The sequence below is a fragment of the Sarcophilus harrisii genome, chromosome 5 (assembly GCF_902635505.1).
Source record: "Sarcophilus harrisii chromosome 5, mSarHar1.11, whole genome shotgun sequence".
Taxonomy (NCBI): domain Eukaryota; kingdom Metazoa; phylum Chordata; class Mammalia; order Dasyuromorphia; family Dasyuridae; genus Sarcophilus; species Sarcophilus harrisii.
In genome coordinates this window covers 157,266,840-157,291,160 of record NC_045430.1, presented here as the reverse complement: position 1 = coordinate 157,291,160, position 24,321 = coordinate 157,266,840, and the positions used below count along the sequence as shown (strand labels likewise).

At 33.0% G+C, this 24,321-nt stretch overlaps 1 protein-coding gene across 7 annotated transcripts in view; it reads left to right on the top strand.

Moving 5' to 3' along the window:
* DOCK4 (dedicator of cytokinesis 4) overlaps positions 1-24,321 on the top strand; it is a 500,144-nt gene that overhangs the window by 215,952 nt on the left and 259,871 nt on the right. For all 7 annotated transcript variants that reach the window (XM_031938825.1, XM_031938828.1, XM_031938827.1 and 4 more), the window contains exons 6-8: positions 8,499-8,647; positions 13,755-13,839; positions 18,709-18,860. In XM_031938825.1, the coding sequence (XP_031794685.1) occupies positions 8,499-8,647; positions 13,755-13,839; positions 18,709-18,860 (386 nt within the window). The remainder of the gene's footprint in view (positions 1-8,498; positions 8,648-13,754; positions 13,840-18,708; positions 18,861-24,321) is intronic.

The following is a 24,321-nucleotide window of genomic DNA, read 5'->3' as shown; positions in this document are numbered from 1 at the left end:
AAATGAAGATAAGAATTTCCTTACTAAATTATCAGGATTGTCAGGAGACAAGTGCTTTTTAAACTTTAAAGTATCACTTAATTATGGTTTGCTTTTGCTGTTATTAATTCTAAGTTCTGGTGTCAAGCCATGCTAGTTTAATTTCTCTTCCATTGGACTGCACTTCAGATACTTCAGAAGAGTAGTCATGTTAGCCCTTGAAAAACCTAACTCTCCCCACTCCTTCATGTGATCCTTGGATGATGATACTTTGCCATGTTGGTCATTGTTCTCAAGCTTTGCTCCAATCTGTCATTGTCCTTTAAATGTCATTGTGGATTAGCCACTCTTTAGGTATTGAGGATACAAAAATAAAAATGACTCATTGACCTCAGAGAGCTTTTATTCTACTGCAGAAATACAGTCCTTATTGATGAATGTATATGTTTATATGCAATATACTATATATGTATATTTCTATATGTATTTATATAGCTGTATAAATTTTTTTGGGAGGTATGGGGGTAATTGGGCTTAAATGACTTGCTCAGAGTCACATAGCTAGATTTGAACTTGGAATTCCTTGACTTTGGGGCTGGTGATTTTTCCATTGTCCCACCCAATTGCTTTCAGCACATGTAAATTTTTAAAAAGTTATAAATATTAAAAATTTAAACTATACACACATATAATGTTGATGAATATATGTAGGAATATATTTTACATGGGAATACCCATAGGGATATTCCTATACATATTTAAAATATGTATATATTCTTATACATATATTCATCAACATATATATATGTATATAATATTATGAAGCAATTGTCTTTTTTTGATTCAGGAATAAATTAGATTTAATTGAGGCAGAATTGTATTAGTCATGTATGTTTACATATATTTATATGTTTCTTTTTATAGGTTGGTATTATAATATTTATTAAAATAATGCTATGAGGGTAGCTAGGTAGTGCAGTGGATAGAGCACTAGCCCTTAATTCAGGAGGTCCTGAAATCAAATCTCGTCCCAGACACTTAACACTTCCTGGCTATATGACCCTGGACAAGTCACTTAACCCCAATTGTCTCAGGAAAAAAACAAAGAAACAAACAATGATATATGAGTACTTTTTAATAGAGGAAAAAGAATAATTTGAAAGGTAGGTGAAAGTCACAGCATCTTTAGTATTTAATATATGCACCTGGACAATCATCAGTCTACTGAAGTTTGAGTGAACAAAGCTACTTTGCTAATATAGCAAAGAACTAAAGAAATAAAATGCAAGATTTGTAAAATCCCACCTAAAACCCTCATGTGTTTAATGTATTCATGTAGTAACTAATGAAAAAACCCCCCAAAATAACAGTTTATATCATAAAGCATTGCAAAACAATTGGCAATTTTCAGTTATCAAAATTGTGAGTTTTGTGTTTTGTATCTTTTTCCTCAAAGAGGAAAAAAATCTTTTTTTTGCTTCTTTTTCACATACATACACACATCCATTTATATACATATAAATTTTCCACTAAATGCTTTATCTCTGCAATAGAATGTCAATTTTTTGAGGAATATCTGTGTATATATACATATTTGTGTGAACATGGATAAACATATCTATTGGTGATTTTATATACACACACAATGTATATATAACATACATATATATATATATATATATATATATATATATATATATACACAAGTGCTTACATTTATTGGCTTCAGAATACAAGTGACTATCACTTTTCAGTGTTTATCCTGCAAAAATCTTTCTCACTTCTCTCTGAACCTCAGGAGATGAGAATAATTGTGTAATACCAGACGAGGTCATTATGAGGATAGTGTTTTGTGAAGTTTAAGACACTATATTAATTTATGATATTGATGATGCTGCTGAATATACTAGTTAGGCAGGGAGGCAACAAGCATTTACAAACCTTAAATGCCTGGACCTGTGCTAAACCCTGGGGATACAAATATAATCAAATAGAGAGATAATTCATATTCTAAGGGGCTCACATTCTCATGAGGGAAGATAACTTTTTCACATGCTTTTTTAAAAATATGTTGGGTGTGTGGGGAGAAAGTTCACAAGTGAGACCATATTGACAATGTCTGGGAAGGCCAGAAGCTTTGTGTACTTACTGTATTTTCCTAACGCAGTAGTTTGACATTGATTAAGACACTTTGCAATCTTTTAACTAGCATACATGTCAATTATCTTCTACATGTTTAAAAAAGAAAAGTAATACTGAAATACATTCAGCACAAATATAATTTTTATAGTCAAGATAAGGATCTGTGTTGTACCCTGAATTTTTGAGACTATTTTAAGAATTGGGCATAAAAGGATAGACTTTAAAAAAAAATCATTCTTTACCTTAAGAAATTCACATTCTAATGAGGGAGACAACACAAGGTTTTTACAAAGCAGATGTTACATGATTTCACTAGCCATGAAAAATACTGAGAAAAGGTTCTTACAGAAGGTGAGGTTTCAAGCTGAGTCTTGTAAAAAACTCAGGGAACTAGAGGAAAAATTCAAAGGAAGATAAAGATAACATTCCAGAAGTGAGGATTGAAAAGACTGGATTTAAAAGGTAGAATGTCCTACTAGGGGAATATCAAGAAGCAGATGTTAAAGTTCATGGAAAGGGTAATATGTAAAAAAGTTGCAAAGATAGGAAAAAGAGGTAAAGTCTTGAAGAGTTTAAAATTCCAAATCTTATATTGGATTCTCTTAATAGGGTTAATGGTTAATATTAAGAGTTAATGGGGATTACATTTGCTTTACCTGAATAAAATCATTTCATGAAAAAATTTCAATGAATTTTTCATCAAAATACCAAAATTTCAGAACAGAATAATAATAATTTAAAAAATTCACCATAACCACATACTGTGCAACAGGAAAAGTATATAATTGGAATGGTGTTTCTCTGTTAACTGTGTGGGTGTTTTGGAGAATGGCTTTTGAGGAAATACTGTCTTTTGAACTTATGACTGAGGAGCTCTCTAATCATTTGACATTTTCTTGATGTTATCCCTATGGTTAAAAATGTACATAATGGGAGTTTATTGGGTAGACGATGACAATATGGTTGGACATGCACTTTAGGAAAATCACTTTGAGACTTAGAAGATGGATTGGAGAAGAAAGATAGACCAATCAAAAGTTATCATAATTATCCCTTCTTGAATTTGTGAGAGCCCAAATTAGAATGGTGGCTATATCAAAGAAGAGAAAGGGGAGTACAGAAACAATAGAACTTGATAATAGATCACATATATAGAATGAGAGCAAATGAGGAATGAAGTACATTAAGATTATGAGTTTGGGTAACTTTGTGCACTCCCTAGTAACAAGGAATATTAAAAGATGGAAGAGGTTTGGAAATAAGATAATGAGCTCTATTTTAGACATGCTGAGTTTGCGATACCTTAGGACATGTAATTAAAGATGATGAGTTGAGGAGAAAAGTTAGGGAAGACTATAGTGATTTGTGAATCATTTGCAAGGAGTGATGATTGAACTCATGGAAGCTGATGATGTTTCCAAGTGAGATAGCATGCAGGGAGAAAAGAACAGGGCTAAGGCTAGCACTTCAAGGAATACTTATGCTTAGTGGGAATGATTTCCATGAAAAATGAACAAAAATCACTGAAGAGGGGTCATACCAGTAGAGAGAACATGGAAAGAGCAATGTCATAAAAACCCAGAGAAGAGTGTTTATCTAGGATAAGAAAGCGCTTCACAGTGTGTAAAAGCCTGTAAAGAAGTCAAGGAGGATAAAAATCGAGAAAAGGCCAGGAGACATGGAAATTAGGAGAACACTGGTGAGTTTTGAAAAGCAATTTCAGGTTAAGTGATGCAGCTGAAAGCCAATTATGTATGCCGTGGCTTTTTCATTTCCAGTTATCTTTCTCCAAATCCATTTGCTTTTCTCTTCTCTTTGGTGGTGACATCTTATGAAAGGGATTGGGACTCCTCAGCCTTTGCTGTTTAATGATTTAGAAAATATGTAACTGCATTTTTAAATAGGTAATTCCAGTTATTACTAAACATCCTTAACAACTGAAAACTTATTAATGGCATAAAAGTTGATAGATTTTTCATGACAGCTTCTTACTCTAAAAAATTTTAGCAGGAATGGTATCTCTGAACTCTCTCAATGCCTTCTCAATACCTTCTGAAAAATGTATTTCAGTACTATTCAGAAAAAATTCCCAGATATCTGACTTGAGTCTGAGAAGTTCATTTCTAAATTAAATAGAACTTGTCTCTTAGAGAAAACACTGAATTTTCAAAGACATAGTTCCCTGTGAATGACAGTGAGGATCAACCAACCTTTAACCTTCTCCATATACTTTAATTGCTGTAATCATTGAAGGCTCAGAATAAAATGAATGTAAAATATAAAAATGTGAAATATTAAAACTTGCTGAAGTTTTAATGTATAAACAAGAGGCACTTACTTTTGTTTGTCTTTGATTGGGTTACAAGAAACATGTTATGATTGGTTGAATTAGCATATAAATTGAGTCTTTGCATTAAAATAGCAAGTCATTTTGGGAATTGGCCAGTTCAGGAGGTGAAGATTCTTGGTTTTGCACTGTAGCTAGAAATGGAGGGAAGTCAAGGCCCCCTAAAGGAATTGTCATTGAGATAAGGAGAAATTTTTTTCTGTGCCCCAAATTTTCACTGACCATGTGTTTAGATACCCTGGTCCATTTTGAGAAAATTCATCTAATTGGGAGTAAGGAGCCACACCAAGGAAAGACAGTACAGAAAATTAGTCATTTGAAGAAAGAAGATGTTTCAGGTAGTGTGTAGTCTCATGGTAGAGACGTCAATAGGTTATAAACTAAAGAAATAGCATGGGGGGCAGCTAGGTGACTCAGTGGATAGAGCACCAATCCTAAAGTCAAGAGGACCTGAGTTCAAATACGACCTCAGACACTTAACACTTCCTAGCTAGTCACTTAATCCTAATTCCCTCAACAAAAATAATAATAATAAAATAAAATAAAGAAAAAGCATGTTTTGAGCACCTAGCTGAGGAGAGTAGTCAGCAGAGAAAGCTGCACCCTCTGCAAATAAGTCTGTATCCATTAGCTGAGAGAATCCTCTACAAAAGGGGAAAGAATTTCAATACTGTGGATTACCCATTTTCCAGCATATGTATTCCTCACAATTGTACTCTGATTTTGAACCCATGGATAATATATATATATATAATTTGTGGGAATGGTACACCTCAGCATATTTTTTTGTGGGACTGTTTTATGACAACCATGTTTACTATCTTATTAGTAAATGCCTTGGCCGAGAACAAATTAATTTTACTAGCCAATTGTTAATTGAAAGATTAATATAGTAGGGATTAATAATCTTCACATGTAGAAGCGCACAGGTCTACCTTAGAAACTAATGTAGCAGCCACCCTTCTGGGGACTCCACCTTCAAGTAAGCAAGCAAGGGTGTGTGTGTGTATACATGTGTACATGCACGTGTGCTATAGCTCAGAGCCTTAGGATTTTTTTAAGTTTACATTTGATATAATATTTACATCAATATATACAATTTCTCATACTTTCTTATTTTATCACTTCAGGAATCTGATAGTCATTAGTTACTAGGAAGAGAGAGAAGTAGGAGCTAAGATTGACATAGCAGCAACAAAAGGGTTTAACTTTTATTCATTGTGATACTTCTCTAAATTCAAAGGGGTGAGCAGATAAAGGATCTAGGAAGTATGCAAGGTATAACACTTCATCTGGGGTACAAGGATCAGTGAAAGATTTAGAAAAGAAAAGATTTGGATTGAAGGAAAAAAGTCTGTTGGACAGATTCTAAATAGTTGACCCAGTATCTTAATTAAGTTGACAGTCACTAAATCAAGTTAAGTCAACTAGGATTTGTTAAATGTCTCTGATATGTGTCAGACACATTACTATACTCTGAGGATATATAGGAAGGTAAATGAATAAAAAAATAGACACTATTTTCTAGAATCAGCTTTGAACAAACAACATATATGCAGGATACTGGGGATAATCTCAAATGCAAAGGACTAACAGTAACTGAGACTTGAAGGAAGCCAGGGAAGCCAGTAGGCAGAACTGAGGAAGAAGACAATTCCTGTATGAGTCCAGCCAGTAAAAAAGTCCAAAGGAAGGAGATGGAGTGTAATGTGAGAAGAACAGCAAAAAAAACCATTATTACTAGATTTTGGAGTACATGGTAAGAAAATTGGACAGATAGGATGTGATCAGGTTATAAAGGGATTGTGATTGGGACAAAGAAAGGATCTTTATATTTGTTCTTGAAGGTGAGATGGTCAGATCTGTGTTTTAGGAGGATCAGTTTGACAACTGAGTCTCAAGGGATTTGTATGGGGAGAAATGAAGCAAGGAATTAACCCACAGTCACAGTCCAGGTGTGAAGTGATGAGAGTCTGCACCAGTTTAGTAGCAGTGTCAGAGGAGAGAAAGGGTGATATAAGACAGATGTTGTAATGCTAGAACTTGACAACTTATTGGATATGGAGTTAGAGAGTTCAGAATTAAGGATGACTCCTGGGTTTTAAGGTTTGGTAAGTGAGAGAATAATGACTTTCATGGCAGTATTAGGAGAATTAGGAAGAAGGGAAAGTTTTGAGGAAATATAATGGATGTGTTGATTTTATGCTAGTAAAAGATAGCTACTAGGTAGCTGTGATGTGGGATTGAAGTTTTGGAGAGATGTTAAAGCTAGCTGAACAAATAGGTCAGAGAGCTGTGAACATAGACATGTTAGTGAATCCCTGGGAGTTGATGAGATCACCAAGTGAAAAAACATAGAGAGAGAAGAAAGTTCAGGTTAACAGGTAGCACGTGGATGAATATCCATCAAAGGAGTTAGAGGCTTATTCAGACAGAAGAAAACCAGGAGAGAACAGTGCTGTGAAGACCTAGAGGGCAGAGAGTATCAGAATAGGATTTTTAGGCATCAAAAGCCACAGAGAGTTCAAGAAAGTGGATCCTTTGAGAAGTATATTAGCAGATTAGGGAAGAGGAGAGGAGTAGTTGTGGCTTTGAATGGCATAGAGTATTTCATAGCAGGGAAGAGTGAATTTCCAGAGTGGTTAGCAGCACGAGCATTTGAAGAGCATGGACTGGGTAGGGAGAAAATGTTTGTATTGGAAAGTAGTAAAAAATAAAATTGAATATGACAATGGAGCTAAATCCATGGCATGACCTTGTGTACAGAGCTGAGCACATAGGAGTTTAGACTCAGTTGTGGACAATAGAGAGATATTAGAAATTATTTTGTTTTTTATTTTCAATACATATGCGTGGAAAATTTTTTTTTAATATTGACCCTTGCAGACCTTGTGTTGCAAATTTTTCTTCCTTCCTTCCACTACTCCCTCCCCTAGATAGCAAGACATGTGCAATTCTTCTATGCATATTTCTACAATTATCTTGGTGCATAAGAAAAATCAGATCAACAAGGAAAAAAAAATGAGAAAGAAAACAAAATGCAAGCAAACAACAACAAAAAGAGTGAAAATGTTATGTTGTGATCCACACTCATTTCCCACAGTCATCTCTCTGGGTGCAGATGGCTCTCTCCATTGCAAAACCATCAGAAATTCTTGAACAGAAAAATGTTAAAAAATGTGATGGGAGAAGAAATTGTATCAGATGTGTGTGGTTTGTGTATGTAACTCATGATTCTCTGTTTTACATTTTCTAATGGATACTTGTGATGTATTATAATATATCTTGTTTAGTCCTTTCAGTTGTGTGTTAATTTGTAGTAACCGCTTTTGGGATTTTTTGGCAAAGATACTAGAGTAGTTTGTCATTTCCTTCTGCTCATTTTATAGATGAGGGAACAAAGGTGAACAGGGTTAAATGGCTTGTCCAGGGTTGCACAGCTGGGTTTCCAAAGATGGATTTGAACTAGGGTCTTCCTAACTCCAGACCCAACAATCTCTCCACTATACCACTTATTTGCCTTATTACTATATATTATAATTATCCACATATATGTCACTAAATTGTAAGTCCTATAATTGTGAGGCCCATATTTTGTCTAAACTTTTTTTGTTATCCCCTGTACCTTGCATAGTGCTCTGCATTCTATAGTTACCAAATAAATATTTTTTAATTGGAATGAGTTCTGTGTATGTGAGTGTACATACCATAATTTAGAAACTAGCAGTTTAATCTGTTTTGCCAGTGGCTAAAGCACTGGACCTGGAGTTAGGAAGATTTACCCTCTTAACTTCAAATTTAATTTCAGACACTTAATAGCTGTATGTGTCAGCTAATTTTACAACAGTTTCCTCATCTATAAAATAAGCTAGAGAAGAAAATGGCCAACCATTCCTATATCTTTGCCAAGAAAACCCCAAACTGGGATGAGTCAGACATATGTGAACTACAACACATTAATCTAATTACTGTAAAGAATGTTGTGTTTTAGGTTAATTAATGAATTTCTCCTCCTTTGGATCTCTTTTAGAGAAATGAAGGTGATCTCTTCCATCGACTGTGGCATATAATGAATGAAATCTTGGACTTAAGACGTCAAGTATTAGTTGGTCACCTCACCCATGACCGTATGAAAGATGTGAAACGGCATATCACTGCTCGCCTGGACTGGGGCAATGAGTGAGTCCTAACAGTAGAAGCTAGTTTAGATAATTGAGCATAACAGTAATTAGGTATGAAAAAATAGTGTATGGTTACAGTTGCTGAAGGATCTAAGTGCAGCTTTTTCCTGTTTTATTGATTGTGTGTGCTCTTGGAAAAATTAATTTATTATACAATAAATATATACAAATATACAAAAAGAGTGTGGGCTGAATGGCCTCCAAGGTCCTTTCTAGCACCAAATATAAGATCCTATAGTCCTTTCATTTACTCTCAGAGAAGACTGTCGCTCTTAGGGTCAGGAAAAGCCAGCTGCTGCTAACTCAGTTATCCTTGTTCCAAATCAATAAATCAACAAAGATTTGTTAAGCATTCACTATGTTCCAGGCGCTTACATAGGTAGACCCTGAGAATATAAAGACAAAAATGATAAGAGTTTCTGTTCCATCAAAGGAAGCAGTGCTGAGCCCTGTCAGCCTTGTTTTCCCTTCTATTGTGTAGAATAACAGCACGTACATCCTTGCTAGAAAGGAGATACTCGGGGGAATCATTCTGGTCAGTGTTGCCACTGACTCCTGTCTCTCGCCTTTAGCTGAGCCTTTCCCTTTGGCCTGGGTATTTGCACTTCCTGAGTGCCTCTTCGGCACCATGGCACTTGTCTTGAGAAGATCACCAATGTAATCTTATGAGAAATTCCACTTCTCTAAATTTTAAATGATTCTTATGGCAAGAGCATATGTGGGGCTCTTCATAATTTGTCATGCACATAGATTAGCTCTTTTACAGTTTAGAGTCTGCTTAGGATAATTCTGTAGATGAGATCCTTTCTTGAAGGGCTTAGTTTAAGCCATACACATCCCTGTTTTTTTCTTCCCAGTAGGAGGAAAGCACTTTTTAACACATCTAATCACTTACATATCTCACAAAGTATGCTTCTGGCTGGAAGGGGATTGGTACTTGAAGCTAAGCCAGTGTCTAGCCTCTATGGGGACCTCTAGGGAACTCCCTAATATTCCTTCCAGTTTTAAAAACATTGATTTTTAGATTCCTAAACCCCTTGAGTGATTATATCTGCATTATGATGTTTTTCTTTTAGGTTTATGGCATAGTAAATAATAATAATGTGAGATAATAGAGCCAAATCTGAGCTGAGATAATTCTGATATTTATCTGATTTTGATAGATGATTTCTTTTCTTACCTTTCTTGCCCCACTCCCCAAAGAATCAAAAAGAAAAACTCTAAATCTGAGCATCAATAACCTTTCAAATAGTCTCCTTGCCTCTAATTTCTCTCTATTCCAATTGACCAAATACTTATCTTTATAGGTAAGTCTCATTCCTAGCTCAACCTTTAGTAGTATGCCATTGCCTTCTGAAATTTAAGTTAGCATTCAAGATCTTCTGTAATCTGTCTCCAGATTATTTGTTGTGCCTTTTTGTGTCTTATTTCCCCATCATTTAAAATACATTTCAGTCAAACCATACTACTCACTGTTCTCTCATCTTTTCCTGACCTTTCTTCCTTTTGTGGCTTTGTGCAAGCTAATGTCCTTGTCTAGAATCACTTCAATACAAATATTAAATAACATTTAATTAGTAATTAATAGTAATTAAACATTATATTTATAAAATGCTTTGGCATGAGCCTAGCACATAGTAGATGCTTAATAAATGTTTGTTCCTTCTCTCTCCCCTCACTATTCTTCTTTTTTTTTTTTTTTAGAAATAATAAATAATTTTATTAAAGCAAATGATAATAATGAGACATACAAAAGTATAGATTAGGAATATAGCAAAAGCATTTATCAGAGGAAAATTTATATCTCTTGGTACATCAAGAAAAAATAAATTAATGAATTGGGTATGAAATAAAAAAAACTTGAAAAAAGAACAAATTAAAAATGTCTAATGAAATACCAAATTGAAAATTCTAAAAATTAAAAGTGAGATTGATAAAACTGAATGTAAGAAAACTATTTTTTATTATAGCTTTTTATTTACAAGATATATGCATAGGTAATTTTTCAGCATTGACAGTTGCAAATCCTTTTGTTCCAACTTTTTCCCTCCTTCCTCCCACTCCTTCCCCCAGATGGCAGGTTGACCAATACATGTTAAATATGTTAAAGTATAAGTTAAATACAAAATAAGTATACATGTCCAAACAGTTAATTTGCTGTTTAAAAAGAGTCAGACTTTGAAATAGTGTACAATTAGCCTGTGAAAGAAATCAAAAATGCAGGCGGACAAAAATAGAGGGATTGGGAATTCTATGTAGTGGCTCACAGTCATCTCCCAGAGTTCTTTCCCTGGGTGTTTGCTATCTACTTCTATGATTAAAAACCCTTTACTCTCTTCAATGTTCAACTCCAATAATATCTTTTTGTTTGAAGAATTTCTTGTTCCCATTCCAGATCTTAACATTCTTAAATTCTGGATACAGGATATATAATTTGTATCATAGGGCTGTTTGTGCCTTTATCTTATATGACTTATTAAATTATGGAACTTTATGGAGTTGTGGAACTTGAAATGCGGAACTTTGTCTTGTCCTATTTTGATATTACTAGTACCTAGAATTGTACATAGTCATTCTTTAATAAGTAGTTGTTAAATTGATTTAATCCTGAAACCAACTATTTATGGGTTTTTGAATCAATATGTGATCAGCAGGTATCTGTCTACAGTTGAGTTGAATACCATTGGCTTAGACTCCCAAATTCTTATTTTGGGTGATTTTTCCTTGGGTTGGACATAGAGCTCTTATTGATAAAGGGTGGGAAAGGGGCACTGTGAAATGTGATATTGTGGAAAAAATATTGAATATAAAAATACAGGGCCTACTCCTTGGCTATTGACTACCTAGTGACTCTTGGGCAAGTCACAGGCCCAGTTTATTTATCTATAAACAAAAAATTAGGGAATCAGATTACCTAACTTTTTAAGGTTCAATTCTGTTCAATTTCACAAGCAAATAAATCACAGTGTTATGAAAGTCAATGTCATTAGTACACATCAATGTAGTAGATAATATTGAAAGAGATTTAATTTATTAACGAGAGAGTTCAACTGGTTGTCATATTAAAACCAACTTCAGAAACGGATACAAGGGGAGGGCTAATTCTTTTTTCAGTTTAAAGATGAAGTCAAAGGCAAAAGGCATTGCAGGACATAATTAGGAAGGAAAGATAAATATTCATTTTGACTGAATAATAATTCCTTTTTTGATGTAGGCAATTACTCAACGCATTTTGGCATTTTGGGCTTTTTTAAGCAATAGGTAACAGACAAAATGAATAAGCATGAAATGAATAGTATAATCTATTTGTGTAACCTGCCTAATGAGTAAATTTTCTAAATAATAATTATATTTTCTTTAAAGGCAATTCATTTTGAAGCTGTATTACATAATGCCTTGTTTAAAATGACACACATTTTGTTATTTTTCATTCTGTATATTTCTTTTAAGTGGCTACATTGCAAATTTTTAACTCCTCTAGGAAGATAAAACTAACTGGAAAATGTTTAATTAAGAAGCACAAAGACCTAGCTACCCTAAATTAAATATGACTCTTCAATCCAGCTTTTAAACTTTTAAGTTGGATTTTGAAATACTGTAAAATGGAAAGCACTTACATAGATCAATGAGAGTGGGAATGAGCATGAACACATAGTCTTTATCACATAGAAGTAGAGTATAAAGGATATTAATTTCATTCTTTGAATATTTGTTAAAAGTCCTATATGCAATGCATGGTGCTGTGCATTATAGTATATATCAGATCATTAGGATAATTCTTCTATAATTCTAGGGGGAAGAGGAATGTAACTTATAATAATAATAATTAACATTTATATAATTGATTAAAATTTGCAAAGTACTTTATGTAAATTATCATATTGATAATATTTTGACCCGAGTGTTAGAATTATGACTTTTTCATTCTATAGATGAAGAAACTGAGGCTTAGGAAATGAATGACTTGTCTATAGTATGGTATTTAGTGAGTGTTAGAATTTTAAACCAATCTCTTCTGACTATAAACTTGATGTTCTTTCTCCTAAACCATTCTGCCCCTTAATGCTTTTGTGTGTGTGTCTGTGTATGTGTCTGTGTGTGTGCGCGCGCGTGTGCACACACAATGTAACATATATTTGCTAATTATCTAACTGATAAAAATAAATAATCCAAATGAGATCATTTATGAGGAGATCAAAAGAACCTCAAAACTTTTTCAGCCATCATACATTTGATTTTCATGCCATATGGTGAGATGACCCCTCCAAAGAGTTGAGGATATAAATACAAAATACATACAAAAACCTTATAATAGAAGATTCTGAGTAATACTGCTTCATAAAACAGCTATTAACACTAGGGAGAAATACAGATTTACAGAATTATTAGTAAGAGACACTACTAAGAAAGATCATCCTAAGGACTTTCAAGAATAAAAAAATGAAATAAAAAATGAAAGAACAAGACCCCTCCTCCAAATAGAAAAAAAAAATCTGTCAAAATTTCTTTCTTTTTCTCCCCCTCATGGGGTAATATTTTGTTTATCTTTCAAATCATTTGTCATAAAATTTGGTCCACTTCTTTGTATTATCAAGATTTCTAGAAATTTTCACCATCATTGACATTAAAACCATCACATTATTCACTCATTTATTGATGCCTTATTTGATTTGTTCATTTTGCTTGATGCTACTGAAGTCTATGAAATTTATTCCTCTATTAATCCTCAATTTTCCTTTTATGTACTGAGTTGATAGTCTCTCCAAAGTTCTTATCTGGCACTCCATCCTCCTCTAAATCATATACTATTTTTTACTTTCCCTATTTATTTGGCCAAAAAATGTGGCATCTGCAGTGATGGTGAGTCTTCATTGACAAAGTCTGCTTTTTATATTTACTAATAATTACTAATAAAGCTTTCCTTATTGTCATGCTACTGATTTTTAATAAGTTAGAGAAACTGTTTGAAAGTAACACACATATAAAAATGACTGCAGTAAGCTTGGCTGAGGATATAGCTGAGTTTAAAACAATATGAGAAAATATACATTTTTAGCCTGTTTCATAGAGGTAGCGTTTATAAATTTCTAAACCTTGTTTTCTAGACAACTCGGATTAGATTTGGTGCCTCGAAAGGAATATGCAATGGTGGACCCTGAGGATATTAGCATCACAGAACTCTACAGATTGGTGGGTATTTAGCAGTTTACCTTACTTATTCTCTAAATGCTAATTTTATGGTTTCCATGGTATTCTTAATATTTCCCCAATTTATTAAATATAGAATTCACATTATATTGCAAATCTACTTTGGAGATAAATTTGAAGTTGAAAACTGAGGTGTATGTGGCCCAAAATTTATTTAAATTTTACAGCTGTCTCAGAATAATGTGATACACTTTAATATGTCTTCCACATTTTACATGTGCCAGGAAGATGTTTGAAAACAAGTTTTATTTTTCCTTTGCATATTTCTTTGCATTCATCCTAGAATAAATTGACATCATTCTTTTATATTTGTTTTTTATCATCCTTATACAAAGCACTTTTCCAAATTACCAGGTCCTCTTAAAAACAAACATCCAAAAAACCTCTCTTGCTTGTTTATTCCTTTTCTTTGCCATTACCATCTCAGCTCTTATAATTTCTTATCTCTTCTTTTCTGATTTTTGCAATATCATCCTAACTAGTTTCCTTGTCTTTTAAGTTTTCCTTCTCTAAATCTATACTATACAGTGTAGATTTATATTTATATTCTTAAGATGCTTTTTTGGTCATATCCTATCCAAACTCAGACTTACAGTCAATTTTACAAATTCAATTAAACTCTTAAGTGTATGCTATATACAAGGTGTAGTGCTGAGCAGGACAGATACAAAAATGAAAAATCATACAATCTCTGCCTTGAAGAAACTTAGTGTAATTTAAAGGGGGTGTGTATACATACACATGTATATGTATATGTGTGTACATGTACGTGCCATATAATATACACATATGCACGCATATGTATATATTTGCATACATATGAAGAAAACAAAAGGTAAGGTTGATAAGGGCAAAGCAAAGAGAGTGCTAGACTCCATTCTGAGGAAGAGATCAATTTAAAGTATAGGGAATATGCAGAGATATGGAAGGGGTATGTTTTATCTATTGGTAGTTGACATAACAAAGGAGCAACTAACATTTATTCAGTGTTTATTTTGTGCCAAGATATTGTGCTATGCACAGAAGGACACACAATTATAAGAGGACATAAGTAATTCTTGTTCATAGGGGCTTTATTAGAATCCAAATGCTGGTGGTGTTGTCCTCTTTATTTGCTCCTATATCCCCTTTTCCAATCTTGTTTCCCCTTATTCCCCTGAATTATAGCCAAACTGAATATAGGAGAGAGTATTAGAATCCTCCCATCTTCTCTTGATTTCTCTTCTATTCTCCCTCTTTCCCCCTTATTTCTATTCTTTTTTCTCCTCCCCTATCCCCTTCTATTCTTTTTGAAGTTGTCTCCCTCCCTCTCTACTTCCCCTTTTTTGAAATATCTTAGGAATGAAAGAGAACTCAGAAGTTAATATAGTCTACATATTTGATTGCTTTTGATGTTCAATTAGTTAATATCCGCATATTCTTGTTTTCTATTGTAAGTAATGCATTTCAATAAAAGCTAGATGATAATAAATTAAAGATTCCATGGTTGTGGGTACTTAATGTTTCTTGAATTTCAAGAAAGAATATAGGAGGTCTTTTGGCCTAAGGAATTAGTTTTATAGTTGAGAAAACTAAGTACCACCCACCCCCAAAGTTAAAGGATTTGCCTAGAGTTATACTGTTAATAAGGAGTCGTCTTTTCCCTTAAACTGCAATTCAGGTTCTTTTTTGAATAATGAAAATGACTCACTTTTGTTTAGTATTTTTGGTTGTCGTTCAGTTATTTCAGTTGAGTCTGACGCTTTGGTTTTCCAATTTAACCAACAGGATTAAGCGACTTGCCCAGCATCATGTAGTTTGTCAGTGTCCAAGACCAGATTTGAACTCAGGAAAAGGTGTCCAGGCCCACCACTCTATCCTCTGCACCACCTAGCTTAGTATTTTACAAAGAATTTTCTGCAAAATTTCCTTGTGATGAAGTTAGGCTAAGGGTTATTCTCTCTTTCTTACTGATGAGGCTAAATGACTTTTGAAAATTTAAACCTAGTCCGTGCTGAGATTCAAACTTAAATCTTATATTGGTACATGGATGCTCTAGAGATCTGTTGTACCTCATAAGCATAACATGGTACTCTCACTACGGTGAGAAGACAGGTCACTGTGACACTAATTTATCTCTCTTTAGGAGAAAGGTTTAGACTATAGAATTGGAAGGCGCCATGTATAATACTTCCATCTTCTAGGCATTGGGGAATACTGGAGAATCTACTACTGTAACATTTTCAGTGAGATAATTGCATTAAGCCTTTAGAATGTTTCTCTGTTAGTTACTATGCCTTTGAGGCCTGCCCTTTTCCAATTAGCAACTCCTCAATCTTTTATTTGAGACACAGTTCTCTGCAATATCTCTTTAGAAATCTGAGTTAAAACACCAGGTGAATCATCTGACTTTAGGCTTTGGACACCATATTTAGCAATTCATTTTCACCTAATTTTGTTTATCTGAGCAACAAAATGTGTTAGACCTCATAGCGTTAACATATGTCTCCTTGGAAAGCTTTTCTTGCTGCCAAAAGTCCAAATACAAATTTCTTGAGTAGCTAAAAAGCAATTCTTCCCGCGGTCTCTTTTTTCCCAGTTTAAATATTCTCACTATTTCTGCCTGCAGAGTATCAAAATGGATTATTTTTATGTTGCAAAGGGATAATTTTGGCAACATGCCTTGCAATCTTTGGAGGATAGACAGAGTAATTCAGGTTTAACAGTAAGTTCATTATAAGAACTGAATCCACCTAAGGAATCCTCAGAATTTTTGGTTGTTTTAAGGGAAGGCCATAACTGAGGTTTTGAATCCATGCCCATCCTTCTGTACATTGTACCACCTAGCTATCCTGTTCAGTACTTAACAATTTATAAAGAATTCTCTACAAAATTTTCTTGTGATGAAGTTAAGCCAAGGCTTATTACCTCTGTTTTACTGCTGAGGTTAAATGACTTGTGAAGATTTAAAGTAAGGGTTAGAGCTGAGATTTGAACTTAAGGTCTTAGGTCAAATAGAGTCTCTCAACTCCTCAGTCAATCAAAAGACCATGAGGTAAGATTTACTAGCCTTCATGTAGTATTGGGAAGAGAATGAAGAACAGGAATTATAAAACAAAATGAAGAACAAGAAGTATAAAATAGTATGTGCTTATAAATTCTGAAACATCATAGATAATAGAAAATAATATGATTAGATAGAAGTCAGAAATGCAGGGCTAAAAATTGCCCTTCCTGTCATCTCATTGTTAAGGAAAGCTCATTGGTGATATCTACCTGCATGGTTAGTTAAGAGTCACAGTAATAGCAGTCCAGACTTTCTTGAAGGACAGCCAACATTGCAGAGATAACAGACTTCCTGGCATTCACCTGCATCTTGCAAGGCTTGTTAGGAAGCTAATGCTATACCCCCAGTTCTGTCTAAGATGATATACAAGCTATAAATCTAATTTAATTACAGATGTATTTCAAACATGTAATCTATTTGTATAAATGTAATCATCATCATCATAAATTGATTTTTATTTTGAAACAATAACAAAAAAAACCTAAGATGAATATTTGCTACAAAAATTTTAGAAAAACTACCTTTTTATCATTAATTAGATCTACTTGAAATACCAAACTTAAAAAAGTACAACCAACTAGATAAATTCATAATCATATTAAATTTAATCAGTGCAAAGAACTTTTGTGGAAAACAAGGGGAAAAGTTGTTAATCCTTCAAGTTTTCTCATTTGTAAAATGGAGAAAATAACAGCAGCTGTCTGACAAGATTGTTGTGAATGTCAATATGACGCTATATGGAAAATGCTTTAGAACTTAAAGAGCAATATAAGTGTTAGCTATTATTTTTCCAAGTGGAGTAAGATTTTGCATTCTCTTCTTATTTCTTAGTGACACTGATTATTTCTTCTCCCATGAGGTTATTAATATTATAATGTTAGTTTCTATTCTCACCCTCTTTTGTATTATGGGTTATGTTGGTGGATGGAAGTGGAAGGTATAATTTAGGACAATCTGCATTTTAAGGTGGTAATTGTCTTATGTATTTATTCAACAAATACTTATTAAGCACCTGCTGCATGCAGAGCTCTGAGAAAGCTATGTGTGAAGATGTAGAGTTTAGATAACAAAAGAAAATGTTAAGTAAATTCAGAAACTGTACATTCATTTGCCACAAGACATCTCAGAGAAATACCATGCTTTTCTAGTTTTCTAATACCTACAATTTAAATAATTTTTTTTTTGGTGTATAGTTACTTTACAGAATATGCTTCCAAATTACAATCATTGAAATGATCATAGAGATTTAAAGAATTCTGTTGTTGTTTTTTTCATTATTCTAAAAGTTATATAGTTAATTTTTTCTGGAAGCAAACTAATTATAATAAATCCTGAAACTCAAAGAGCTGGGAGCTTTCTCAAGGGTCATCTTAATCCAGTCATTTTATTTAACAGATGGGAAATTGAGATCTAAAAAGGGCAAGTGATTTTCCTAACATCTCACAGGTAGTAAATTAGGATGTGAACTCAGTTCCTGTGACATCATGTCTGAGCTCTTTCCAGTAATGTCACATGAAATATATGATTGGAAGTATTGGCTAATAGTTAATCAAATTTTTAGTGAACTGTGTTATTCCTAATTTTGACATGTCAGTAAGAATTCTTGGTTTTCCATTAAACCAGTATGGGTATTGGAATTTGAGTATTCTCTTTAACTAGGTCAGTCATTCATGGTTACAGGTTTTATGTTATATTGGGAAATTGTAACTACCTCATGTTCTGTGCCTCCCCTTTGATCTGATGGGGCATTTTACTTTGCTTGACTTGTTCTGATCCTACTTTCTTTTTGGGTGGGTGTTACTCAGATGGAGCACCGACACAGGAAGAAAGACACTCCTGTACAAGCAAGCAGCCACCACCTCTTTGTACAGATGAAGAGTTTGATGTGCTCCAACTTAGGTGAAGAGCTAGAAGTCATCTTCTCACTTTTTGATAGCAAAGAGAACCGGCCAATCAGGTAACCTATCTAGTATCCTCAGAAAATTTTTAATACTGTAGTAGTAAATTAGTAAATGTGTTTTAATGATAGATTTTCAGGCTTAAATATGTTATTGACAGCTATGGTTTGCTAAAAATGGTTTTGTGTAGTTCATTTATAGAGGACTGAATAACTTAGTGGTATCTTGTTCTTTATAAAAGAATTGAGGTATGTGTGTGGGTATATGTGTGTATGTGTTCCAAATTTATATTTTTTGAAATCTTGTATTATATTTATCTTGTATCGAATTAAAAAAAAAATTAACACTTAATGCAAAATAATTGGAAACATTTCTTTTGTAATATAGGGCTATTAAATGAATTGTGTTTTAAATCTTGGATGATACTTTAACAAAACTTTTTACACTTTAACAAAACTTTTTACATTCTTGTAATTTAGAGTCTTTGTTGCTAGTTTGGGTATTGCTTTCACTACTATTTCTAGTTTTGTTGTTCTTATTTTTTGACCAAAAGGCTTCATTTCCAATTCCTACAAAATAATTATTTTATTATTGAGTTGGAAAGAGGTGTCCTTTTTCCCTTTAAAGAACCAATTTTATCAAAAAATAGAAATTGAAGTTAAAGAAAAACTGACTTAATCTGCAACTTAACAGTTGCTATGTTAAAAGCTTGTGATATGTGAAAAAAAAATCTGCATTCCTCTTTGCTAAAGAAAAAGTATATTTTTGCTTATATGCTAACCTGCTAAAATATCAAAAAAGCTTGAGGAATTAATTTGCAAGGCACTAAAAAAGAGCAAAATCTTAATTCAGCTGTGCATATGAAATATGACCTTTTTTGAGATATTTCATAATTAACTTTGAGGTATAAAAGGGTAGGAAAAATGAAATTAATCTTTAGTTTTTTCCTATATGCAAAATACTTGCTTTTAAGAAGTATCCAGGGTACTCTCTCTTGAAGAATTTTTTAATTAGGTTAATTCAATTCAACAAACAAACATTTATTTTGGGTCTGTTGGGTGTGTGGCATGCAAAATTAAAGGGGGAAAAAAAAAGAAAACATCCACTTACCCTCAAGGAGCTCAGATTCTGAATTTAAATCTATTTTCTCAAATTTCAGAAGTATTCTTTCCATTCCACCAGATGGTACAGTAGAAAGAGAACTGAGCATGGCCAGGATGACCTAAGTTTAGACATATACTAACTTAAACTCTGGACAAGTCACTTAACCTTATTTACCTCAGTTTCCTCATTTGTAAAATGAACTGGAGAAGGAAATGGCAAACCTTCTAATATTTCTGCCAAATGGGATCTAATGGGATCATGAAGAGTCAGATATAACTATGAACAATAAGAATTCCCTCCCAGAGTTTTTTAGACTTCAGATAGAAGTGGAAGAAAGGGAGCGAATAGAGGTAGTAGGGATTCGTGTCTAAAATAATATTGCACCAGGTAGTTTCCTAATAGTAAGATTTAGCCTTGTTCTATTTCTCACTACTTTTTAGTTTCCATGCTACCAACGACTTCTAGTATGTCATCTTTCTTAATAGAATGTTCCCTTCCTCCTCAATCCTGGACCCTGTTTCTATGCAGGAAATTTCTTTTATATTAAAAACTGCTATATGAGTGTAAGAGTTGGACGATTTAAAATTGAAAAAAATGTTAAATATCAATATAAATTTTATTGAATCCATATTCAAAAAAAGTACTTGTACCATCTTTTCTAGAAATCCATTACACACAAACACAAACACACACAGGATTTGTCCCTTCCTAAGTGAAGGCATTCTATATGGAGATTTCTCTAGCATTTTTCTTGAGCCTGTATTTTAAAAGACTGTGTAAATATTAATTATTGTACTCTCTTCTGTTAATAATTATTTCTATTTCTACATGTGTTTTCCTCCTTATTTAGATTTTAAACTCCTGGAGAGCAAGATTTTTGTCAGAGATATCTTTGTAACTTCAATGTCTTACATAATTACTTGCACACATTAGTTATTTGATAAATGTTTGGGAATACTATATTATACAGATTCCCATGCCTTTTTTTAACCAATAATTTTAATCTCATCCCAAAAGGAAAGCTTTTTGCCAGGCTTCTTATCACAGTTAATTTGAGAAAACTCAATTTTTCTTATTTTATCTTATCCATCAGTTCATGAAGACACTAGTGAATAACAAATTGGCTTAAATCAATGAAAGAAAGGACGAAAAAAAAAAGATTCAGTTAATAAGCCTGTGATGGAAAGCTGACCATCATGGTTAACTTCAATATTTCAAGGACTTTTGATATTCTCAGTATAGTGTAAGATTTTGAGTTCCAAAAATTTTTTCTCCTTCCCTTTCCTTTGCCCTCCCCAAGATAATCTGATATTTTATATATGTCCAATAAAATCAACTTTATTGATTCAGATGACCTTCCCTACTCCTACACTTGCCTTACCAGTCAGTTTTCATGCTATCGATGAATAAAATTTATTACTTATTAATGAACTTTATGATTCAAAATTTCTCTGACCAAAGATAGACTAAATCTCAGACAATAGACATCCATATACTAACTTGTACTTGAAGTCTCTTCAGCTCAATAATCTGCCAGAACTTTTGCTCCCCCAAAAAAGACCTATAAGACTCAGAGTCACCTTGGCATAAGATTCAGAAGTTACAATAGCACATTAGGGCATGGACATTTTTATTATAGATTCCTTATCTTCCCACTTCCATAAAAAGATGGATTAAGAAATTAAATTATCTGTTTCTAATTTTAAAAAGAACAAAAAAGTTTCTCTCAAATTATTCTTGGCAATTCTTTAACCATTTTCATTTTTAGTGGTACTTCACATTGTGTGTGCCTAATTGATTTTGCTTTTATAACATATAATAATAGTCACATTGGATACCTTTCATTTTAATTCACATACAGTAGAACTCCCTGCTATTAACTTGCTTTTTTTTTCTTATCTCTAGGGAGAATAAATTTTCTCGTTATTGAGCAAAAATAAATAGGCACTAATATTAAAGGGTTGCCTAATTTTTTTAACAAGATCTGTTTATTATAGATTCCTTATCTTCCCACTTCCATAAAAAGATGGATTAAGAAATTAAATTATCTGTTTCTAATTTTAAAAAGAACAAAAAATTTTCTCTCAAATTATTCTTGGCAATTTTTTTTAACAAGATCTGTTTTTAAAAATTGTGTTTTATTATTAGTCTCCAGTTTAAGCACTTTGACTTAATATAAATATGTTATATTTATTGAAATTATTGAAATTAATTGACCTCTGAAGCATATTCATTGACTCAGGGAACAGAAAGGTATGCTAGAGATCATTTAAGATCTTGAAATCATTCTTTGAGATTCTTTACTACTCTAGACCTATGATCCCCTAGAGCCTGAAGGTTCAATCTACTTTCCAACTATGCCAAAGTTAGTAAGCTAGTGAGATGTACTCTCCAATCTGGTAAGTTTTACTATTAAAAGAGAGGCCTGATGATTTCATTGACATGTCTGAATTCTAGGCAATTTTCTAAGACTATAAGTTGCAGAAAGGATATGAGCTATATTAGTATAAGGAGTTTACCTACTGTGAAACTCCCTTTGAAATTATGGTCCCTGACTTGATTATTATTATTGCTAATTACAAACTGTTTGGATACAGGTGAATCCTTTCAAGAAATGACCCTTAGTTTCTTTCCTCCCACTTTCTACTCTCTGACTCCCCACCAAAAATTGATTTTTGCTAAGAAAGTTTCTCTTTTAAAAAAAAAAAAATCTCAACTAAATGGTTTATTTAATCTGGAGAACTTTTGTCTATTTAACTACAACAACATTAAAATCAGTGTCAATGTGATTTCTTTCATGAAAGCTTCTATAATTCCCCCACTAATTCCCCCACCTTTCCCCCTTAGACCTCATGTAATCCTTCCTTTGGAGTGCTCATATATTTAGCAAATGCTATGCTGTATTATATTTATGTAAACATAATATATTATAATTATGTGTATGTCTCTTATTCCCCTGTTAGAAGCTAAGCTTTGTAAAGCATACATCATGTCTCATTAAAATTCAGTAGCTCTACCAGCACAGTGCTTTCAGTGAAGGAGATGCTTAAATAAATGTTAGCTGAATTTTAGTTGAATTCAATTGAAATGCTAAGTGTTGAAAAGGGATAAATTCTTTAATTATGGAAATTAAGGTAATTTATCATAGTTTTATTAATTCTTGTTTATTTATCATTTGTTATTATTCAAATTTCAGGCCAGATCACATTTTTGTGAATCAAAGGCAGATGACATACAACAGATATATCAGACATGCTGCCATAGGCTTCATTTGGTTTACAACTTTGCGCACTGCATTTGCAACTAGGTTCAAATGTAATTGGGGAATTTAAAAAAAAAAAAGTTTCAATGAGGAAAGCCTAGATGGCAGAGTGGATAGAGCACCAGTCCTGAACTCAGGAGGACGCGAGTTCAAATTTGACCTCAGATACTTAACACTTCCTAGCTGCGTGACTGTGGGCAAGTCACTTAACCCCAATTGCCTCCACAAAAATAAATAAATAAATAAAAATAAAACTTTAAATGATATTTTCTTTTTCCAATTACACATATATTTCTCAATATTCATTTTTGTAAGATTTTGAGTTCCAAAAATATTTTCTCTTTCCCTTTCCTTTGCCTTTCCCAAGACAATTTGATAGATTATATATGTACAATCATTGTAATCATATTTCCATGTTAGTCATGTTGTGAAAGAAAAAGCAAAACAAAAGGAAAAAAACATGACAAAGACAAGCAAATGGTACCATGTACCATTTTGCACAAAAAAAGGTGCAAATAGTCTATTTTGGTCTGTATTCAATCTCCATAGTTCTGTCTCTGGATATGGATAGTATTTTATATACTGGAAAATATTTAACAAACTAAAAATACAATAAGACATAGATAATGTTAATATGTAGTTTTTGAGTCAATCAATGCAGAGATTGTTAGGTACCCTTGGGTGGCTCCTGTTTCTATTTGAGTTTGACATCACTGATATAGAGGATAGAGTGAGGAAAACCTGAGTTTACATCCCACATCACACAGTAGTTACTAAGCAAATCAATTTCCTCATGTATAAGATGAGCAGGTTGACTCAGTGACCTTCAAAATTCTTTCCAGTTCTAAATCTATGAACCTGTGAAATGTTTATAATAATAAAACTCTGCATAACAAAAGATTTATAACCCATTTATTTCAACTGTTATTTAATACTGTGGCGTTTTCCATAAGAGAAATAGAATTCATACATTCCTCTGGAGTTAATTATAATAGACTAGCCTGTACTATTTGACCTTATTTTCCCTATTCATATTTTAGTTTCAAAACCCATGTGACATCTATTAAGTCTTCCATAACTGTCTTGCCTTGAGTGAACATTTCTAGCTTCTAAATTCTAATAGCTACTTTAAAACTCTTCTAATGCTTGAACCC